Genomic DNA, 19476 nt, shown 5'->3' with positions numbered 1-19476 from the left:
GCACAACCATAACAGCCCATTGCATTTTCTCATGTGTGGTTATTTCAGTTGGACGCTTTTCATTTTTTCCCCATCCCAAAGCCAGGAGCTTGTATCGTCATCAGGAATACATTTCTGGCCGATTCTACAGCTTTCTGCTGCTTCCATTATCACTAATCTCCAGCATTATCCCACAGATTGAGATTGGGATTAATATGTAGACGTTCCAATCGATTCAGACCTGAAAATGGCCAAACCGCATGCTGGAATTAGGCGCTGCATTCATATACGTACTTCTCCGTGAATCTCTCAACATAGAGGACTGCCACGCTGTCCCAAGGGAATGTATAATTGAAGAGGTAAAACTATTTGAGTTTTGGATGCAAATAGGGATAACAAATCCCAAAATATATACTTATTACAAGTTGGTACACAGTGTACTTTCATGACGGGTACAAAAAATGTTTTTATTTTTGGACTTTTGGTTTTACTTTATATTTTTGAATGTATGTACTTTCAGGACGGTTACCTAAACCTCATTATTTATTTTATTTTAATTTTTGAATGTGTGCTATTTTCGTTTTTATTTTTGGACGTATGATCATTCTCACTATGATGACACACCCACAGTCTGGTATTGAATCTCCATACAATACCAGACTCCACCATACAAACTGAACAGCAGACCCACACAAAGCAGTGAATGACTGGTCATAGCACTGCCCACAGAGGGGGGGGGGGTTCATTTGGTTAGTTACTCCCAGGTACATTGGCTGTGCTCATTCATTGGGCTGCAAAGAAAAGAGAAACATTGACTGGATGATTTAAATGCTAGACTGGACGGTCCTGGATAGAGAGTAGAGCTTGGGACAGCAATGGGACCGGGGCATTCCAAATAAGGGACAAAATAAAAACGGATTCAATATTTAATACATCAAACAAAAAACACATACAAAACCCCTTTTTTTATTCTCCTGGATTTGTTGTTTTTTTATTTTTTATAACTAATCACTTTGATGTGATGTCACAAATGGGACTGGGAACTAAAGTAATGAAAAATGAAAAATGATACAACATTTAAACTCTTGTGGACAAAATAATGTTTTGCGCAAGCATCTTATAATACAGCCATTGGTGAAATATATTTTACACAAGGAGAACATTAACCATAAGAGCATGCCTTTTGGAAAAGGTAACCTCTCCAAATCATTTAATTTATTGTATTTATGCCCAAGACCACTAGGGGGAACTAACAACTAACATGTTACTGCAAAATGTAACGAGTTCATTTATACATACAATTCCAGGCCAATGTCATAGCATTGTGATCTTGATTATTTTATGAAAATTATTCAAATCTCAGAAGTAGCCTTTTTTTTCCTTTGCAGTATTATCTCAACACAATACAATGTGTATTGCGCAATATACAGGAGTAGAAAAGATTGCACACAGGTGAATGAGTTTCTCAGTATATTCAATGCAGATTAATCAAAGTTTTACATGATTTAAATGAGCAATCGAGGAAAGTGCCATGATTCATTTTCACCAACAAGTCGGTTGTGAGACTTTGCTGTAACATCAGTATATTTCCAGGCGATCGATTCCCAAGTTCAGGGGTGGCACGGAGACGAGTCCGAACATACGCCGCAAAAGGAAAGAGAGGCGATCTCAAACCGTTCATACAGGGTCCACGGCTCTCCACCCCTCACTGCAGTCTCATCTGCGGACCAGCTGCTTCTTAAAGGCCTTCAGAGACTTCGCCATCATCGGGGCCAGTCCTGATGAGGGGAAAAACACAGGGCTTCAGGCAGGGCAGCGCGGCACTCCATCCTAACCAACAGTGATACTCTACCAACGGGTGAAACTGTTGAAACATTTAATGCACCACATGGTGCCAGAGACAGACCAGTATAAACCAATGACAGGAATAGTACTGATATCTTTAATCAGCTTTGAACAAAGTTGTTGCACATATTAGTGCAAAGGCAATAGACTCACCCATGCATGAGACCTTCACCCGTTTTGGTGCTTATGAAGTCTCATTCTCCCCTCACAAGCTACAACTACTGTATTTTGATGGTACATCACTTCCCCTAGTGGTGAAATTTTGCTACTGCTGTTCTTGCTTCCAGTTGCACACACAAACACTCATGCATGATAAGCTTCAATGGAAATGTAAAAAGTAGAACTGCAGGGGGGAAAGGTGCAAAAGAGTAGAGTAGGTTCAATAAATTCCCTTGTCTGTAAGGAGGCCACACTATACTGAGCATCAGCTGTAATCACAACGCTAGAGGAGTGAAACAGCTGGAGAAACGCGAGGCAGACTAAAGCACCAGGTGTGCATTTGTACACAATAATACAGATTTAACCGACCTGAAAGCCTGACTGGAAGAACAGCACAACTCTGACAAACTGCTCAGTACTCTCACTTGGTTACCTTTATGCCAGCAGTGTAGAGCAGTGACGCATGACAGAGGTGTAATATAATGTAATGTAACATAGAACATATAACATAACTTAATATATGAGATAGAGAGAGAGAGACAGGTGCGCATGAAAACAGGATGAGTGTAATTTCACTCCTTCAGATAAGAATGCACAATGAGGGCCAGGCTAGTGTAGTCAGGAGAGATCAGATACGTTTGGGTGGAACTGTGTAGGGCCAGGGCCAAAATTAAAGCGCAGGCACTGAGAAGCATGCTTGGCAGAGAAGCCAGGGGGCAAACGTGACATTGAGAGAAGCAGCAGAGGGACTGGAGCAGTGTTTCCTATGTCTTATGCAACCTGAGACTGCAGCACCACCGGCACAATATCACAACTGATATTAATGTTTGTGTGTGTGATCATCAACTTCCAATCAGGAAGCAGCTAATCACTGCACATGTGAGCTGTCTGGGCCAATCAGAAAAATCCATTACATTACATTACAGGCATTTAGCAGACGCTCTTATCCAGAGCGACTTACACAACTTTTTTTACATAGCATTTTACATTCCATGTATCCATTATACAGCTGGATATATACTGAAGCATTCGTAAGTACCTGCTCAAGGTACACGGCAGGTCCTACGGATTCGAAACTGCGACCTTTCGGTTACAAGCCCAGTTCCTTACCCACTGTGCTACAATCCACCAAAACTGACATGATATCAAGAAAACCATAGAACGTGAAAGTCTCCCTTTAAGCTGCACATAAAGCATCTTCCTGTGGTTCATGTCTGTGTGAGCCCAACCTGTGAACTGCAGCGGGATCAGTAGCAGTAGAAGGAACAGGAGCAGTCAGAGCTCTTGTACCAGGTGCTGAGGTAGGAAATGTTTGATGCTTTTGGTAGAAGGAGCATGCCCAGAAGCTGGGCTGTGATTGAACCGTGCCCCCAGAATGCTGGCTGTGACAGAACAGTGTCCCATGAAGTGGGGTTTTGACAGAATGGCGAGCCCAGCGTCCCAGCAGTGATCCCCAAAAGCAGGCTACAGAGGGAGGGACTCACTCTTAATCTTCCTGGGGTCTGGTGCTTGGCTGGTGCTGGCCATAGCATCGCTGCAGCCAGGCCGCGCTCGGCTGTCCAAAGCCTTCCCGCTAAAGGAGGGAAGGGAGAGGCAGGAAATGACATCACGTACAGGTCTGACATGAATAATTTACTTCGCACCTGCAGAGATGAACAGTGATTTACAATAGTGCGCACAAAAAGATTAGGCTATCACCTGTTAGGACCAAAAAATACACACAAAAATGGCATCACTACATTTAAAAAGTCATGTAATTAACAATGTCAAGCTGTAAGTGCCATACTGAAGGGGAAATAGTAAGTTCTAAGTAAATTGAGACTTAAAGTAGTTAAAGAAGTGACCGAAGATCAGTGGTCCATTGTACCAAGAGGGCATAATTATTTGAACACAGTGAATTTAAGTTCAGGGGCTTATTGCAAGCAACAAAGCAAAAGGCCTATTTGCTTCAAACATGATGGAACTGGTGAAATCGCCTAAAAGATTTACATCGGTTAAAGCAGACTTACTAGACCTTTCCCTGCTGCCCAGAGTAAGTTAAATTTTTATTTCACAGCACGTGAGGTATTTGTGGCTGTGCATTAGATTGCAGAGAAACACATTAAGACATCAGCACCTGACAATAGCTTTCACATCAAACTTAAATTTTATTTTTATTTTTTTTTATTTAATTCAGCAAACCCAATTTTTCAAGCTCAGCCTCAAATTCATCTCCCTCATAAATAAATAAAATTCTGAGGATACTAAAGGCCCAATGAAGGCTCAGTGCAGGCTGTGTACACAGAAGACTGGCCTTTCAGCCATGTCGGAAGGGAGATCCGCACACCGCCTCAAACCGGAACCAAACTAGTTTATGCGGCACTTTACCCTGATCCCTGCGCCCGGCTCACCTCACGCAAAAGGCATTTCAGCCTCCACTATCGCCCCCATCGCACCCCCAGAGCTACACGTCCAATGGCACGCTCCCATTGGAAACGGACAGTAAACAGGGCCGTAAACTATGCAGCCATACAGAGACACAGACAGGCACGGGCATCGACACAGGCAGGCAGACAGATATACACAGGCACAGACAAACACAGACAGAATTGACTAAATGAGCACAGTCCAAAATTATCAGTTAAATTTGTTTAATATTATTTTCGGCTCTACATGCAAAAATGCAAAATTCCATTGGAAACTAAACTGAGGGAAAGCACTTGTGTTTGACATAAAAAATAGATTTTTGAAAAAACAAACCAAATAGGGGCCATTGCCTGGGTACAATCTAAGGGGTGTCAGGGGTTCATACAAGTCATTTCATATTCCACTACATATGCATGTTCAAATAACGGTAAAGTACATGCAGTTAAGTTCTCATACTACTAAAGTACATTTGAATTTGAACCTCCAGACGTTTATAGCCTCCAGTAATGAGCAATGAATGGGGTCCTAGAGCAGAGGCTGTATTACCAGTACAGTGAGGTCTGTCCAAAGGAATTAGCTTTGGGGCTTTTCAGAACCAGACAAAACCCATACAAAAATGGACTGGAATTTATTGATTGGAATCAACACGTCTGCAGAAGCACTGCACATTTGTGAAGGCACATGAACACAAAGGCTTAAAACATGCTGATGAAGTTGGTAGCAGTAGGAAGTGGTTGTTTTGGGATGTTGGGATCCAGGTCAAGTTTCAACCTTCTAATCAGGCTCAAGGAGAGGATTCTTAAGTGTTTTAGTCATGAAATGAGACTTAAAATTGTTTTGTTTTTCCTCAAGTGAAAAACTTGACCTTGTTTTAAGTTTCCATTTGCTTGTCAAGTGAAAACAGTCTCACCAAATTGCAAATCTTGAAATGAGTCAAACTGACTCACCTGCCTCATGCAATATTTTTGTATAATTTATCAAAAAATATTGTATTTATTTATTTATTTTGCAGTGCACAGAACAGTGGGAAATGCTGCTCGCTCCACTGAAAGAGCCCAGCTCACTGCCAGCATTGGCCACCACAGCGCTTTCAGGATCACAACAGTCAGCTTCTCTGGCACCACACTCAATCAAGCATTGATTGATTGATTGATTGATTGATTCTCTGGCACCACACTGTCAGGCTCATCAGAACAAATGTCCAATCGCAGTGTTCCATCTGAGCATGACAGCCAATCACAGCAATCTATGCTCTGTCACACCCCATGGTAGAGCTCATATGAAAACACATCCAGGCAACAAGCCTGGAGCTCATAAACATGACACCATCTCAAACTGGTTACAACAGAAAACAACCACCACCACCACTACAGGAGCCAAAATCAGTTGGCATAATATGTGAGCAAGCCTCCCCTGACCAGACGTATGGACTGACCTGGTTCGGTCCAGGGCCTGAGCTGGCCTGGGCCGGTCCGGCAGGCTGGAGGACATCACGGGCCCAGCGGTACCGCGCACTTCCTGTTTGATCCGTACATTCCTGGGCGGCTTAACAGTGGAATTAATGAACGCCAACTTCACCTGCCGACCTGTAGAGGGAGCAGCAGAGTAACTTGTTCAATGAATCTCAGCTGTAGCTCTTTGCTAGTGAAGGAGGATAATATACCATAACCTGGGACCAGAGGCCTTTCACTGTTGCCAACATGTAGGCTCAACAGCACAGACAGTGTATTACAATGGGCCCACAGCATCTCCGAGTAGGATTGTTGACCCAGGATCAGTTGGATGAATGAGGTTCACAGGGGAGCCCCAAACCTAGATTAGGGCTCCCTCGATAAATGATCTCAGACCAATTCAAATTCACCTTGAGATGTGCAGAAATGAGCAGAAAGCATTTAGGACAATGAATGATGATGAACTGACAATGTCATGATTTCAGTGGGATATGATTTTCAAATGGTACAACATACGGAAGATGGTGATCACAGATTGGTGAGAAGCAGGTTCAGCTGAAGGTAAGGAAGTGAAGAGCAAGGACTGGGCCAGCACAGCAGAAAACTATGAAAGTGCTGGTGGATACAAGAGACTATCGACTCTCAAAATGTGGAATAGTCTGTATTATAGCTACCAAGGGACCATGGATTATTGACACAGTTGCCAATTACTAAAACTTAAATGTGAGTCTATTCCAACAAAACGTTGACTGAAATTGAACAACCTGTGCAACATGACGACTGCAGAAAACTTTTTGGTTTCAAAAATACACTATTATGCATTGTACTGTACTTTTCATGCCTGAAATCATTAAGTCTAATACGGTGTGTTGGGCACCAAAGAAAATTCAAGCAAAACTGAAAAATTGACATCCTAGCTGGACAGTACATTGCCATTGATTGATTGACAATATTGATTACGTAGGAGACAAACTCGATTCCATTTCATGAAACACCCCTGCTATTCTCGGTCAGGAAAAAATCCATATACTGCAGTGCAATGTCACTTGCACACAAGACTCAAAATAATTAAAATGTTGCACAGTCCTGAAGCTGGAACAGACATCAGCAAGTTGTCAGTAATAATTATTGTACATTAACTTGTACCAAACTGGTATATTATCTGAATGAAGTGTACATGCATGCACGTCTAAAAAAAGAAATCAATAAAAATCTAAATACATAAGCAATGAAATCTCTTAAAAGCTGGATTATGTGAGCCTGAGCTCCAGCTCTACCAGGCCTCAGTAATCAGTCACAAACCAGCAGGCTCTCTCAGTTAACCCCTCACACTGGGTGCCATTTACAGCTATTTATAGTCATTGATGACAGATGGCCAGACCTATGCTAACCTGCTGCAGGGCAGCATTAGCAGGAGCCGGTGATAGTGCACCCCCTTTAGAAAAGACAACTGTTTAAAGCGCTCAAATCAGCCTGTCTGAGGGGGTGGGAAGGAGCGGAGGGAGAAAAAAAATCACTGCAATGCAACAGTCCACAGAGAACATCCAGTTCACACCACCCAGAGAGGACAGCATATCCCAGAACACTATTTACTCGAGGGAGGGCAGTGTGAGACAAACCATCTTAACTATAGAGATCGTCAAATTTGCCTTCAATCGGATGAGCATACATAGAGTAAACTCCCTTTCTCAAACTAAACCACTCAACAGCATTCCCCATAAATAATATTCATGTGCCATGTGGATGGTTTAAAAAATTTTTAAATGTACAATCATTATTCAAATATGGAGATGACAAGGAAATTGCAGAACGTGAAAAATAAGATTAAGCAATCACACAATGCTGTCATGACAGATAGCCAAGAAAACAATCTTCTGTTATGTACCAGTTCAACAAGCTCATTAAACATTAAAAACAGGTTCAAGTTAAAGCAGTTTTGCTGCATGTCAGCCAACAGTCATTCCAGCTTGGCTCAGAATGACCCTGACTGTGGAAGGCGGTACTTCAGAAGCAAGCATTTACCGCATTAATGGGGCAGAGATTGTCTGTAGTGCTCCAGTGCTTCAAAAAGCAGAGCTCCAAACACTGAGCTCCAAAAGTGGCACCTCAGGGAAGCCCCTGATTTAGACTGTACACACAGCCTTAAGCCACCACACCTGTGGGTGTGTTCCCCACAGCAGAGGTGGGCAACGAGGGCCGTGTCCATTTCTGACCTTAATTATGGGACACCGAAGACTGTTCTTGTGTCCCTATATGAAACGTTTGGCTCACCTAATCTACGAGCGTTGGCATAAACAGTCAATTAGCTCATTTAACCAGGGTAACTGGAGAAACCTGCATACACACCAGCCCTCCAGGACCGGAGATGCCCACCCCTGTCCTACGCACACCTTTAGGTTTCCCGGAGTAAGCGGAGACGATGCTCTCCGTCAGCTTCTGCAGCTTCTTCTCCCGCTCTTTGGACAGCCGGAGGTGCATCTCTCTCCAGGACTCGTACTCCTCTAGACAGCCATTCCGGAAGTCTCTCTGACAGTGTCTCTCCCACAGATGATCAGTATCGCCAATGTACACCTGTGGGAACAGCATGCACTTGCATATTTTATCAGTGCAAACTGCTGTCATTTCAAATTACAAGAACCAAATGGAGCAATGGATGAGTCCCCCCCCTCCCCCCCCCCGCAGCTACTTATTTTGGCATCAAGTGAAAAGGCCCACACCCAATCAGTGCCAAGAAATACATTAACAAAATTACACATAGACATTGACACTGCCAGCAGGTGCAGCCAGGTTCAGATATAAATATCCAGTACAGCTGGTTTTTGTTTCTGTAACACCTGGCATTTAAACACACACCAACCCAAGTAATACAGAAGAAGCCTAAAATGGAAGATCAGTACACAAATATACAAACCCAGAGGGAAACATGTTTATATGCATTAGCTTCCCTCCCATCTTGTGCACATGAAACCATGCTGAAAGAATGATCAGTACTTAAATTCATCTTAATTAAAATCACGACGTGAAACTGTTAAACAGGTGTAGTGTCATTTTCGGTCACACCTCTCTCAGCTGTCCTACAATGACCTAGTCTAAATCTGACAGCAACAGAGGGGCCCTTATTCTACTCACAAGAGCAAGAGAAAGAGGAGGAGGAGGAGAAGATGGGATGAGTTTGTTCAGTCATCTTGAGAGTGAGAGAGCCTGCGCTATGCCAGAGAGGAAATGAAAGACAGCGAAGGAAAGGATAACGCACCTGTGGGCTCCAGTCCAATTACACCAAGTAAACAAGGTCACAAGGGCTTTTCACCTGTGGAGTACCCACTAGGAGGAGACCAGTGCTCCGGGATGCAGCCAAAGACTGAAGAGCAGTGTGCTGGCAGAGCTTTCCCCACAGCCAGTGCCGTTCATGAGGGGAAAAAGAAAACCACGCCACCTCAGTTTGCCCAAAGCACCCTACATGACCAAACGTTGTCCCGCCGATGCTCACCGACCCGCGGTGATATTCTTACCGGGTTGCATTCTTCGATCCGAAGCAACTGTTCAGGGGTGCAGCGTTCCAGCACCGGCTCTAGGATATCAAACGGCACCCCTCCAATCTCATAGAGCACTGCAAGACACCATGCAGGCCCTACAGTTCAGGAGGAAACCCAGCCGCCAGTCCACATTTCTGTGGCCACATGCAGATACAAACATGCACGCAGGTACAGTGCCCTCCATTACACTTGGGACAATTATGGTGCCCCGAAATGGGAGGAGAGTCATGTATAGAAAGTGCTGTCATTTCTACATGGTGAAACCAAAATGTATAAGAATACCCTTTAATAAAAGCTGAGAATCTGCGCGTTAACTGCATCTGAATTGTTTGACAAACTGACAAATCTAAAATTGTGAAGTACAGAGCCAGATCAATAAAAAAATAAATAAAGAAATGTCTATGTACCAAACATTATGGAGGGCACTATATATGCACACGTGGACCCTTTGCTCAAAACCCGCACTCACAGTCGATGTTGTTCTGAAGCGTACGGATACACTGCTGGTGCAGACTCATCATGGTGGGCAGGAAGCTGGTCTTCGTTCCAGAGTACACCTGCATCTTCCTGTTGAGCCTCTGCCCAGTGAAAACAGGGGCCTCTTCACTAACAGCACTGGCCTCGTCCTCAGCTGCAAGTCAGAGAGACCCAAACGCTAAACTCATAACAGGAATTTAGAGGTCCGAGGGCAAAAATTTTTTTTAATAAAAGCAGGTTAGTCTCAAAACAAACAAAACTTGTAATATAGTTCAAAGGAGGTCAAGGGAAGCCTTTGCTTAAAAGTTTACACGCCGAAAGAAAAGCGCTTTATTTATTTATTTATTTATTTTTAATAAATAAAACTAGCAGTGCATACCAAGTTTGACTCAAACATATTCTAGGTTTTACCATTATTCCACAAATGCAAACAAATATTTTTCATTTTGGTGCCAAGCTTGGCAAACTGCATTAGTGAAGAAAAAGATAAGCAATGGCATTTAATTGACTCAGTGATGCCGCTTGAATCTGAGCCAAACACACTACTGGCCTTTCGCATACTTACATTTCTTCTCAAAGTATGGGAAAGTGGTAAAGTCCTCACACTCTGGTAAGAATGCTGGTAGTGGAATATTAAGCAAGTCCATCACTGACCCAGTTGAAGGCTGGAAAGCAAATAAAATGAGGGTCTACATCCAAGGGGAACACACACATGCACAGACTCCCAGAATAAGAGCCGAAGAGAGTTATCACCCATTATATAAAACAAATATTACCTTTTTGGGAGACTCCTCTAAAGATCGTTTGGGCTGCTCAGTTATGCTCTTCCCACAGGAGGCCCTTCTCTGGGGCTCCTCTCCTACAGCAGCGACTTTGAACTTCTTCAGGGTTTTCTGGCTGTCACAAGGCTTCTTCTTCCTCTTGGGAGCCTTCAGGTCATAGCTGAGGTAGGACTCAAAGGACATGGTGGGCTTTCCCATCTCGTCCCCACTGGGCTGGCTCTCATTGGCGCACTCACCTCCTTTCTTCGTCTTCTTCGTGGCCTTCTCCTCTGTGTCCAAATTTTTCACTTCACCATTCTGCCCTTTCTTCTCATCTGATGGTTCTTCCTTTTCCTTGCGCTCCGGAGGAGTCTCCTTAGCCCTGGAGGATTTCTTGTCCTTCTGAGAGCGTTTGGCCTCTTGGCCATTCGTGATCTCGCACACACCCCTTTTACGGCTTCCCCTGAACTTGGAGTCCACATCTGGATGCACTGTAGGTAGCAGAGAAGACTTTGGGGATGAGACTTTGTTCTTGTCTTTTTTGGGGGTGTTGTTCAGATGGAGATGGGAACGGTCACCTCTGGACTCCTGCTTGAAGGGAACTTTGCTCCTCCTATGACTGCCTCCTGGTTTGCATTCGGTATCTGAACCTGTAGATCCTGACTTTTTATCATCAAAACACTTATTTTCAGAGACCTTCAGCTGATCTTTATGGCACTGTTCCTCATCTCCTGACTGTTCCTGGACAGGACTGAGCATCACAGATATGTCAACATTGAAGAATCACTGGCATTAATTTGATGAGGTTACAAATGTACAAACAGTTGCTGCTGCTAATACTATTATGACTGATAATGATGATGCCGCTACTTCTAAAAGCAAAATAATGCAAGCATAAATTATCACACAGACATTTATTGACAACACCCAGGAATAAGTTACACATACCTGGTAGGTTCCTTGGGGACTAACTGTTTCCATTGATTAACTAATGATTTTGCCACTTCTCCAGCATCTGAATGCTTTCGATAAGCATTGACTGCTTTCCCTATTCCTGTGTCCTGATGAATGTGGAAGAAAATCCTTTTTAAAAAAGATTATGAACTTTGAAACAGGAATCCTGAATGAAATGTAACCTTTCCGGTCAGTGCATGCAAAACAGGCGAGTTGGGCAAGATTACACAGTTGTCCCTTACTGCAAGGATGTTAAGGGTTACGTCCAGTTCCTGAAGTCTCTTCAAGGTTTTCAGAATCTGAAGAGATGAACCAGAGGTTTACATTCACACTGTCCTTGGAAAAAAAAAAATCACTGGATGGCAATTTACAAGAGGGGCCTGAAAACTTCTCTGCAATCTAAACCCCTGCTTATTCCTTCTCATTACACACTTACAGACTACACATTTCACATTTCAGTTGCAAAACAAATGTTCATAATCTCATGTCCTAAGGTTCCCCCCCACCCCAATGATTAACAATTTTTTTTTTGGGGGGGTGTGTGGGGGGGGGGCAGCCACACATACTTGGTGACCCTGCAAAATACACAGTCCCATTCACTCCAGTTACATATGACAGAACCCTTTTACTACTTAAACGCCATGACCACACATCCCTGAGTACGTTTTTTTTTTTTTTTTTTAAACAAGAGCCCATTGAAAAATACGTAGCCGGAGATACCGAATATGGTGAGGCCCCTTACCATAGGATCTCTAAAAAGCCAGAATAGCTGAGTGTGCGCTGAGATCAGGGGCTATGTATGGGAATACCACAGAACCAGCCAGCCCCTACCATGTACTATAAATGGGCAATGCTAATGTCGGCAGCTACCTTGGCTGTAAAAAGAATTAGCTGACCTCACAAGCCAGGGCGGGTGCACACGGCTGGCAGCAGTACCAGCAGGACAGCAATATATTCACAGCAGATGTCACCGAGCCGAGGGGACTCGTATTACAACATGCCGTTACTGTTCTCCCCAAGGGACCGAAAGTCGAGCTCAGAACTTCAGTTCGCCGTTTCCATGTGTATTCGTTCGCATTCCATGCGTTTCCTTTTCCTTGTTTTGGGGGTTTAATTCTGATTTCAGGAGCAGGGCAGGTGGGCAGCAGATCCAAGATGGATTTTGGGGTGGAGTGGAGGAGGGGTGTTGGTTATTTTTAGAATTCAGCGCCCACCACATGCCTGCCTCCTGAATCAACAGCCCACAACAAATACACTTCAGAGAATAAGGAGAACAGTGGAGAATGGCACGCAATAAAGTAGACACTAAGTCATGAAATTCCCAGAGAACCCATTTAGGTCTTCTCTATATTGTATTCCAACATGGTAGCCTATACATTATGGGCCATCTTCAGCAATAACATTGCTTTTACTATGCACAAATATACAGGTTGCAAAACTGATGAAGCATTTCAAAACACAACAAATTAATATTGTGCAGTTAAGCCCCTTCAGGAGTTATGTGTATGTACTTTTCACAATTTAAAAGCCTTCTATAAACAAGGTCAAACCTAGTTTTATGTTATTCTATGTTAGCTGACTGACGAAATAAGTGATACAAATCTGGTAGGCCATAACCAGTCAATTTTCTCAAAACATCCCGCAAGTTTGAAGGAATATTCACAAGCAAAAACAGTAAATTTCATCATAAAGCATAATAAATTGTATGGTGCAATACACAAATAGGTAAGTAAGGTAAGGCCATAGCTAGTGAAAGTAGCGTGTAGTTTTGAAGGGTGTTTAAAAATAAATTGGGTTTATCAACGGCTATCCATGTCAAGCATATTAATTGAATTTCTTAGATTACGGGAAGTTTTTTGTAAAACATACCGTTTTCGAATTGGATGATTCTTTAAGCTGACGTTTTAATTGCAAGACTTTCTTCAAAACATCAGCAGCGGCCATTACAACCTCTCACGTGAGCAACTCACCTGCGGATTGGAAACGTCGAAATCACTGTCGTCATCTTTTATATGGGGCGGTGGCTCATTGAACGCTCATTGAAAAAAAAGGTGTGAAATCATCAGGTATGAAAAGCCTTGAGTTGGGTTTGACTAACAGTATTTATGGAATGACTCATATAAAGCAACAATTCCCGAATCGAATGCGTAGAAATAGCCTAATAAACGTATCCCCCAATAAGTATTTGCAACAACACCTGATTTCATTATGAACTGTGAATATTTGCCCAATGTCTTTCTGCACCATTGCGATGAGCTGGCGATGCAACAATTGTCAAATCTGTAACGAATTTGAACAAGCAGAATTAATTACATGTCAAACCCAATAGAAATAAATGTTGTTGCTGTTGTTGTTGCTTCTGCTCCTCCTTTAACTATACCTTAAAAAGTCTTCTATGGCTGAAAGGAAACCAATTAGTTTGTGTGGTTCAGTACATAGGCTACTGTTATTTAGAAATTTTGCTGTTCGTACATTTAACATTTGACGTAGGCCACATTTGATGTAATATGCCATGCTTCCCAATTGCTTCTTTTACTATGGGCGTTAAAGATATTGTACTGGTGGTCGAACCGAAATAGAGGATGGGTTCCACCACCGAATTGCGCAATCCCTTCTTTGCCCTGCTTTCAGTTAGAGGAGGAGTTAATTGCCAGGCTACTCTGCTACTGTTAAGTTTTGATTCTTTCTCTCTGCTCCTCACCAGGGCTTGGAGGTACAGGTCAATTCACCACCAACTTCTGCCTCATTCATTGCTATCTGTCAGGTAAGTGTGACATGTCTGATCTGCATGTACCATCCTTTTCATTGCTTTTCATACTATTTGCATATGACAAAAGTCAATATGCCATTAAACAGCGATTTTTATTTTCTGGTAGGCTATAGGGCAAACAGCCTAATCGCAACAGTTCTCTCAAATATCAGTGCTGTCATGGTTATTGTTGTCGTCAAATACCAAAATCGCACGAGGGCAGTATATTTAATCAATTACACACACACACACACAAAAAGATTTTAAAATAACGAATAATAATAGGCTTACAATAATATGAACCTTTAGTTGGCATTGTTGAATCAGAATGATTGTATATTATATTGAAAAGCATATGTTAACTTTAGATGAAATTAAGAAAGGCCCCTTAAATACGAAGTCTTTTAGGGAAAAAGAGCCTGTGGTTGAGCCTGGCAGTGCGGCTATTCTTGGAGCTGGTGTTGATAAAATGTGACAGATGCAAAGAGTGGAATGTTGGGTAACGGCTCGGTGATTTTCACAATATTCAAATTGTAAATGCTCATAACCGAATTTCTGCCGATTAGTCAGAACCTGTGAAATACTAAACTTTTGTATGTTGCTGAAACTTACTTTCTGTAAGGGAATATTTTCTGCTTTCATTGCCAATGCTTGTACTGCTGTAGCACGTGACTTGGGAATTTGAGGACGGTAATAGACCACTTCACAGGCGCGCTGCGCCGTAAATAGCACCGGATCCGTCTCACGCGTAGATAGGGAATCATTCGATAAAGGCTCTACTTGTCACAATAAATGTGTGCAAATAAGGTAAACCAGTTTTCTCCGTAAATTGAAAAAATGTGTTCCCAATTTCCCGGATGAACTTACACTCCACCGTCCGTCAATTTAGAGTAGCCTACATTAGGCATACATAACACATAACTAATTTTAAAGGACACATGGGGAAGCATGTCTTTACTCACTCATAGTATGGCCTTGGGCCCCCGTTTATATTTTGTCCAATGCCATGATATTACGTATTGTCGTTGACATGTCATTGCCTGAATTGGCTACATTTTATAAATATAAAAATACAGTTGGGAAAAAAGATAACCTTTAACTTTTTTTAGGTCTTGGCTGTGACCCACTGCTGCAGTCATGGCACCAAAGAAGAACAAGACCACCAAAAAGATCAAGGGAGACATCAGTGAGATGATAGTGGAGGATGGTCCAATTAACAAAATGAATGGCCTCAATACTCTTTTAGAGGGAGGGAATGGCTTCAGCTGCATCTCAACTGAGGTGAATGATCCTGCATACTGCCCAAACCTCCTGGAGGGTCTGAACACCATGAGACAAGACAGCTTCCTGTGTGACTTAACCGTGGCCACCAAGACAAAAACCTTCAGTGTGCACAAGGTTGTGATGGCTTCCTGCAGTGAATACATTCAGAATGTGCTGAAGAAGGATTCCTCCATCCAGCATTTGGACCTCAACGATTTGTCTCCTGTGGGCCTCGCCACCGCCATCACGTACGCATACTCGGGCAAGCTGACCCTGTCCCTCTACACCATTGGAAGCACCATCGCGGCGGCAATTTTCCTTCAGATTCAGAGTCTGGTGAGGATGTGCAGCGACTTCCTGATGCAGGAGATTACCGTGGAGAACTGCATGTACGTGGCCAACATCGCAGACACCTACGGGCTCAAGACCACCAAGCAGGCCGCGCAGAAGTTCATGAGGGAGAACTTCATTGAGTTCTCAGAGATGGAGCAGTTCCTGAAGCTCACCTACGAGCAGATCAGCGACTTCCTCATGGACGACTCCCTGCAGCTGCCCTCTGAGATCACCGCCTTCCAGATCGCTATCAAGTGGCTGGACTTTGATGAGAAGAGGCTGAAGTACGCCGCTGACCTGCTAAACAACATCCGCTTCGGCACCATCTCCGCCCAGGACCTCGTGAACCACGTGCAGAGCGTGCCTCGAATGATGAACGACAACGAGTGCCACCGGCTCCTCGTGGACGCCATGAATTACCACCTGCTGCCGTATCAGCAGAACATCCTGCAGTCCAGGAGGACGAAGCTCCGTGGCGGCCTCCGTGTCTTACTGACGGTGGGGGGGCGTCCCGCTCTGACAGAGAAGTCCCTCAGCAAAGACGTCCTCTACAGAGACCCCGACGGCATCTGGAACAAGCTGACCGAGATGCCTGCTAAGAGCTTTAACCAGTGTGTGGCTGTCCTGGATGGCTTCCTCTATGTCGCTGGTGGTGAAGACCAGAACGATGCCAGAAACCAGGCTAAGCACGCCGTTAGCAATTTCTGCAGGTGAGTTTTCACATGGTTTGTTAGGGCATTTAATCATTTATTTCTGGCCTATTTCTTTTGTCTTCATTTTCTCTGCTTCTGCTAACATGGCCAAATTTTTAAATTGACCTTTTTTTTTTTTTTTTTACTCTTTTACTCTTTTACATTGGGTGGTATGAAAATATACACACTTAACCTGTGATTCTCAAGTTCGGTCTGGGGTAATACCAGTTTGGGGTAATGCTGGTTTCCATCCCAGGTAATCTCCTGCTTACTTAAGGTTGTTGAACACGTGTTTAAGTTCTTTAATAATTCTTCCCTTAAGCTTGATAACACAACGTAGGTACATTATCATTTGCTTTTCTTTGAATTTTAAATCTACTAAATGGTTAGTTTTAGTGGTCATGTGTCCATATTTTCACAAATAGTTGATTCACAGTCTTTAATTTGATTAGTTAAAAATCTTTTTTTATCTCTTATTATGTGATTTTTGCAATATAGCATAATATGTATATGGGGCATTTAAAACATAAAAAAATGTAAAAATTTAGTTGTATTATGGTTGGAATGAAAACCAGGGATCCTCCTGGACTGAATTTGGGAGCCATTGCTCTAAACAAACCAAACAATTCCTGTTTGTTTCTCAGATATGATCCCAGATTCAACAGCTGGATCCATTTGACCAACATGATCCAGAAGCGTACCCACTTCAGCCTCAACTCATTCAACGGCCTGCTGTTCGCTGTCGGGGGCCGCAACTCCGAGGGGCCCCAGTCCTCGGTTGAGTGCTACGTGCCGTCCTCCAACCAGTGGCAGATGAAAGCCTCCATGGAAGTGGCCAGGTGCTGCCACGCCAGCACGGTAATCGACGGTAAAATCCTTGTCACAGGAGGCTACATCAACAACGCCTACTCGCGCTCTGTGTGCGCGTACGATCCCTCCACCGACAGCTGGCAGGACAAGAACAGCCTCAGCACCCCAAGGGGCTGGCACTGCGCCATCAGCGCCGCCGACCGTGCCTACGTCCTCGGCGGCAGCCAGCTTGGCGGCCGCGGGGAGAGGGTGGATGTCTTGGCGGTTGAATGCTACAACCCTCACAATGGGCAGTGGAGCTACACCGCCCCCTTGCTCACGGGGGTGAGCACGGCCGGCATCGGCACCCTCGACAGCAAGATCTACCTCCTCGGAGGCTGGAATGAGATCGAGAAGAAGTACAAGAAATGTGTCCAGATTTACAATCCCGATCTCAACGAATGGACCGAGGAAGAGGAGCTGCCGGAGGCCACGGTCGGCATCTCGTGCTGTGTGGTTACCATACCGACCCGCAAAACTCGGGAGTCCAGGGCCAGCTCAGTATCATCTGCACCAGTCAGTATATAAACATCACATAAGCAGGACAATGTAGTTTACTGCCAGCCAATACAGAGCCAGACAGGAAAGGAAACCCCTCCCTCCCGTAAACGTTTTTTTTTGTCACAGTTATTGAAACTGTAAATGTGATAAATAATATATTCCTCTTTGACAAACTGTATTTAGAATAATAAATAATTCAGGGAAAGAATGTTTGCCTCCCAAAAGCATTACTATCCATCAAAGGTTTTGAGAGATAAATGATAATACAAAATTGTATCTTAAATCTCATCTGAGAAATTAAATACCAGATACTTATAAACAAAATAAATACTTTAGCATACTTCATAGATAAAACACAGGATCTGTAAGGATCTGTATTTTCAACAATGCGACCATTTTAGAAATTTAGCCAAATTTGAATGTTGTCCTTTTCTGAATATCCTAAATGCTGTATTCAGAGCAAGCCATGGTGGGTATATCTGTGATGAAATATTCAGAATATTCTGGAAATATTTTATTTAAAGGGAACACTGACAACTAGAGACATTTGTACAGAAGTTTTTTGTTACATAGTGTAGTGAGTGTGCATTGTACTTGTGGCACCTGGAAAATAACATTGTATTTAAAACCTTTTTTAAAGGACAGATTTGGCTATAATTCATATTTGATTTTTAAAAAAGTAACCTTTTCCCTCTGGGGCCAATAACATTAGTATAACATGATCTCTATGACATAACAGTCCTGCTTCTCATTTCCGGAGTAAACAATTAGAAAATGAAATTAGACATTTGTATGTGCATGGGTTTATATAAAAACCCTGCCATTTCCGAAAAGTAAAACCAAGTCTCTCGTTGGTGAATGTCGATAAATTAGTAGTAAATTATTCATAATTAAGAAACGAAAAGGTATTGTCAATTTTATATCAGTGAGTGCTGGCTGCCAGGAGTAGGCATACAGGGAGGGGGGCATATTTATTTGTTTCATTCATACGTGCAGGTATACTTCTGGCTGCTCAGATACAGAGGGTGCGGGTGCCTGTCTGGGCAAAAGCATGTCGTCATTTGCTTTCTGAAGGATCCATGTTGAGTGAGCCTGAGTATGTTGAGAAGGTTGACTGGGGACAATAAAGGAACAGAGAGGAGTTTGAAAGCCTTTTGTAAAAAAAGAAAAATAATAGATTTAATTTAAACACTGGAAGCATGTTTTACGCCTGGACTGCCTCTGGGATGAATGCTACTTTGCATGTAGCGCTTCAGGAATTCCCTGACAGTTCATGTTTTAAATGTTCTTGGGTTGAAAGTAAATTATGTGAAACCGTTTTTATGCTGTAATGCTGGTGTAGAGCATGTGAAAGGTAACTAAGGTACCTTCCTAAATGGTGTACAGTTTGTTGTTGGTTCCCTGTTGTTGACTCTGTGTTCCACCATTTGTGAATGTGTGTGACATAAATGCTTGATTTCATCCAAGTATCTTAGTCTTTTCAAAGCTCTATGTCTTCATTAAAGTTTCCTAAGAAAATCAGAA

The 19476-nt window shown here is 43.0% G+C and overlaps 2 protein-coding genes across 3 annotated transcripts; one reads left to right on the top strand and one right to left on the bottom strand.

Annotated features, from left to right (window-relative positions):
• Positions 1–887: 887 nt before the first annotated feature.
• On the bottom strand, positions 888–13576 carry eloal (elongin A, like). 2 transcript variants are annotated; one of them, XM_064317355.1, is made up of 12 exons: positions 13435–13576; positions 11808–11864; positions 11560–11672; positions 11190–11362; positions 10627–11102; positions 10416–10515; positions 9843–10004; positions 9350–9447; positions 8231–8411; positions 5825–5975; positions 3468–3556; positions 888–1757 (listed from the first exon to the last, which is right to left on the bottom strand). In XM_064317355.1, exons 1-12 carry the CDS (start codon positions 13507–13509, stop codon positions 1696–1698), a joined length of 1737 nt encoding a protein of 578 aa, XP_064173425.1. In that variant the 5' UTR covers positions 13510–13576; the 3' UTR covers positions 888–1695. The 2 variants fall into 2 exon arrangements, with proteins under 2 accessions (XP_064173425.1, XP_064173423.1); XM_064317353.1 differs by having other exon boundaries at positions 10627–11362.
• Positions 13577–14171: 595 nt separating this feature from the next.
• Positions 14172–19476, top strand: klhl31 (kelch-like family member 31). The gene is made up of 3 exons (XM_064317352.1): positions 14172–14329; positions 15424–16620; positions 17247–19476. Exons 2-3 carry the CDS (start codon positions 15452–15454, stop codon positions 17977–17979), a joined length of 1902 nt encoding a protein of 633 aa, XP_064173422.1. The 5' UTR covers positions 14172–14329; positions 15424–15451; the 3' UTR covers positions 17980–19476.

This window comes from Anguilla rostrata, chromosome 18 (assembly GCF_018555375.3).
Source record: "Anguilla rostrata isolate EN2019 chromosome 18, ASM1855537v3, whole genome shotgun sequence".
NCBI classification, from domain to species: domain Eukaryota; kingdom Metazoa; phylum Chordata; class Actinopteri; order Anguilliformes; family Anguillidae; genus Anguilla; species Anguilla rostrata.
This window is presented reverse-complemented; position numbering and strand designations above follow the sequence as displayed.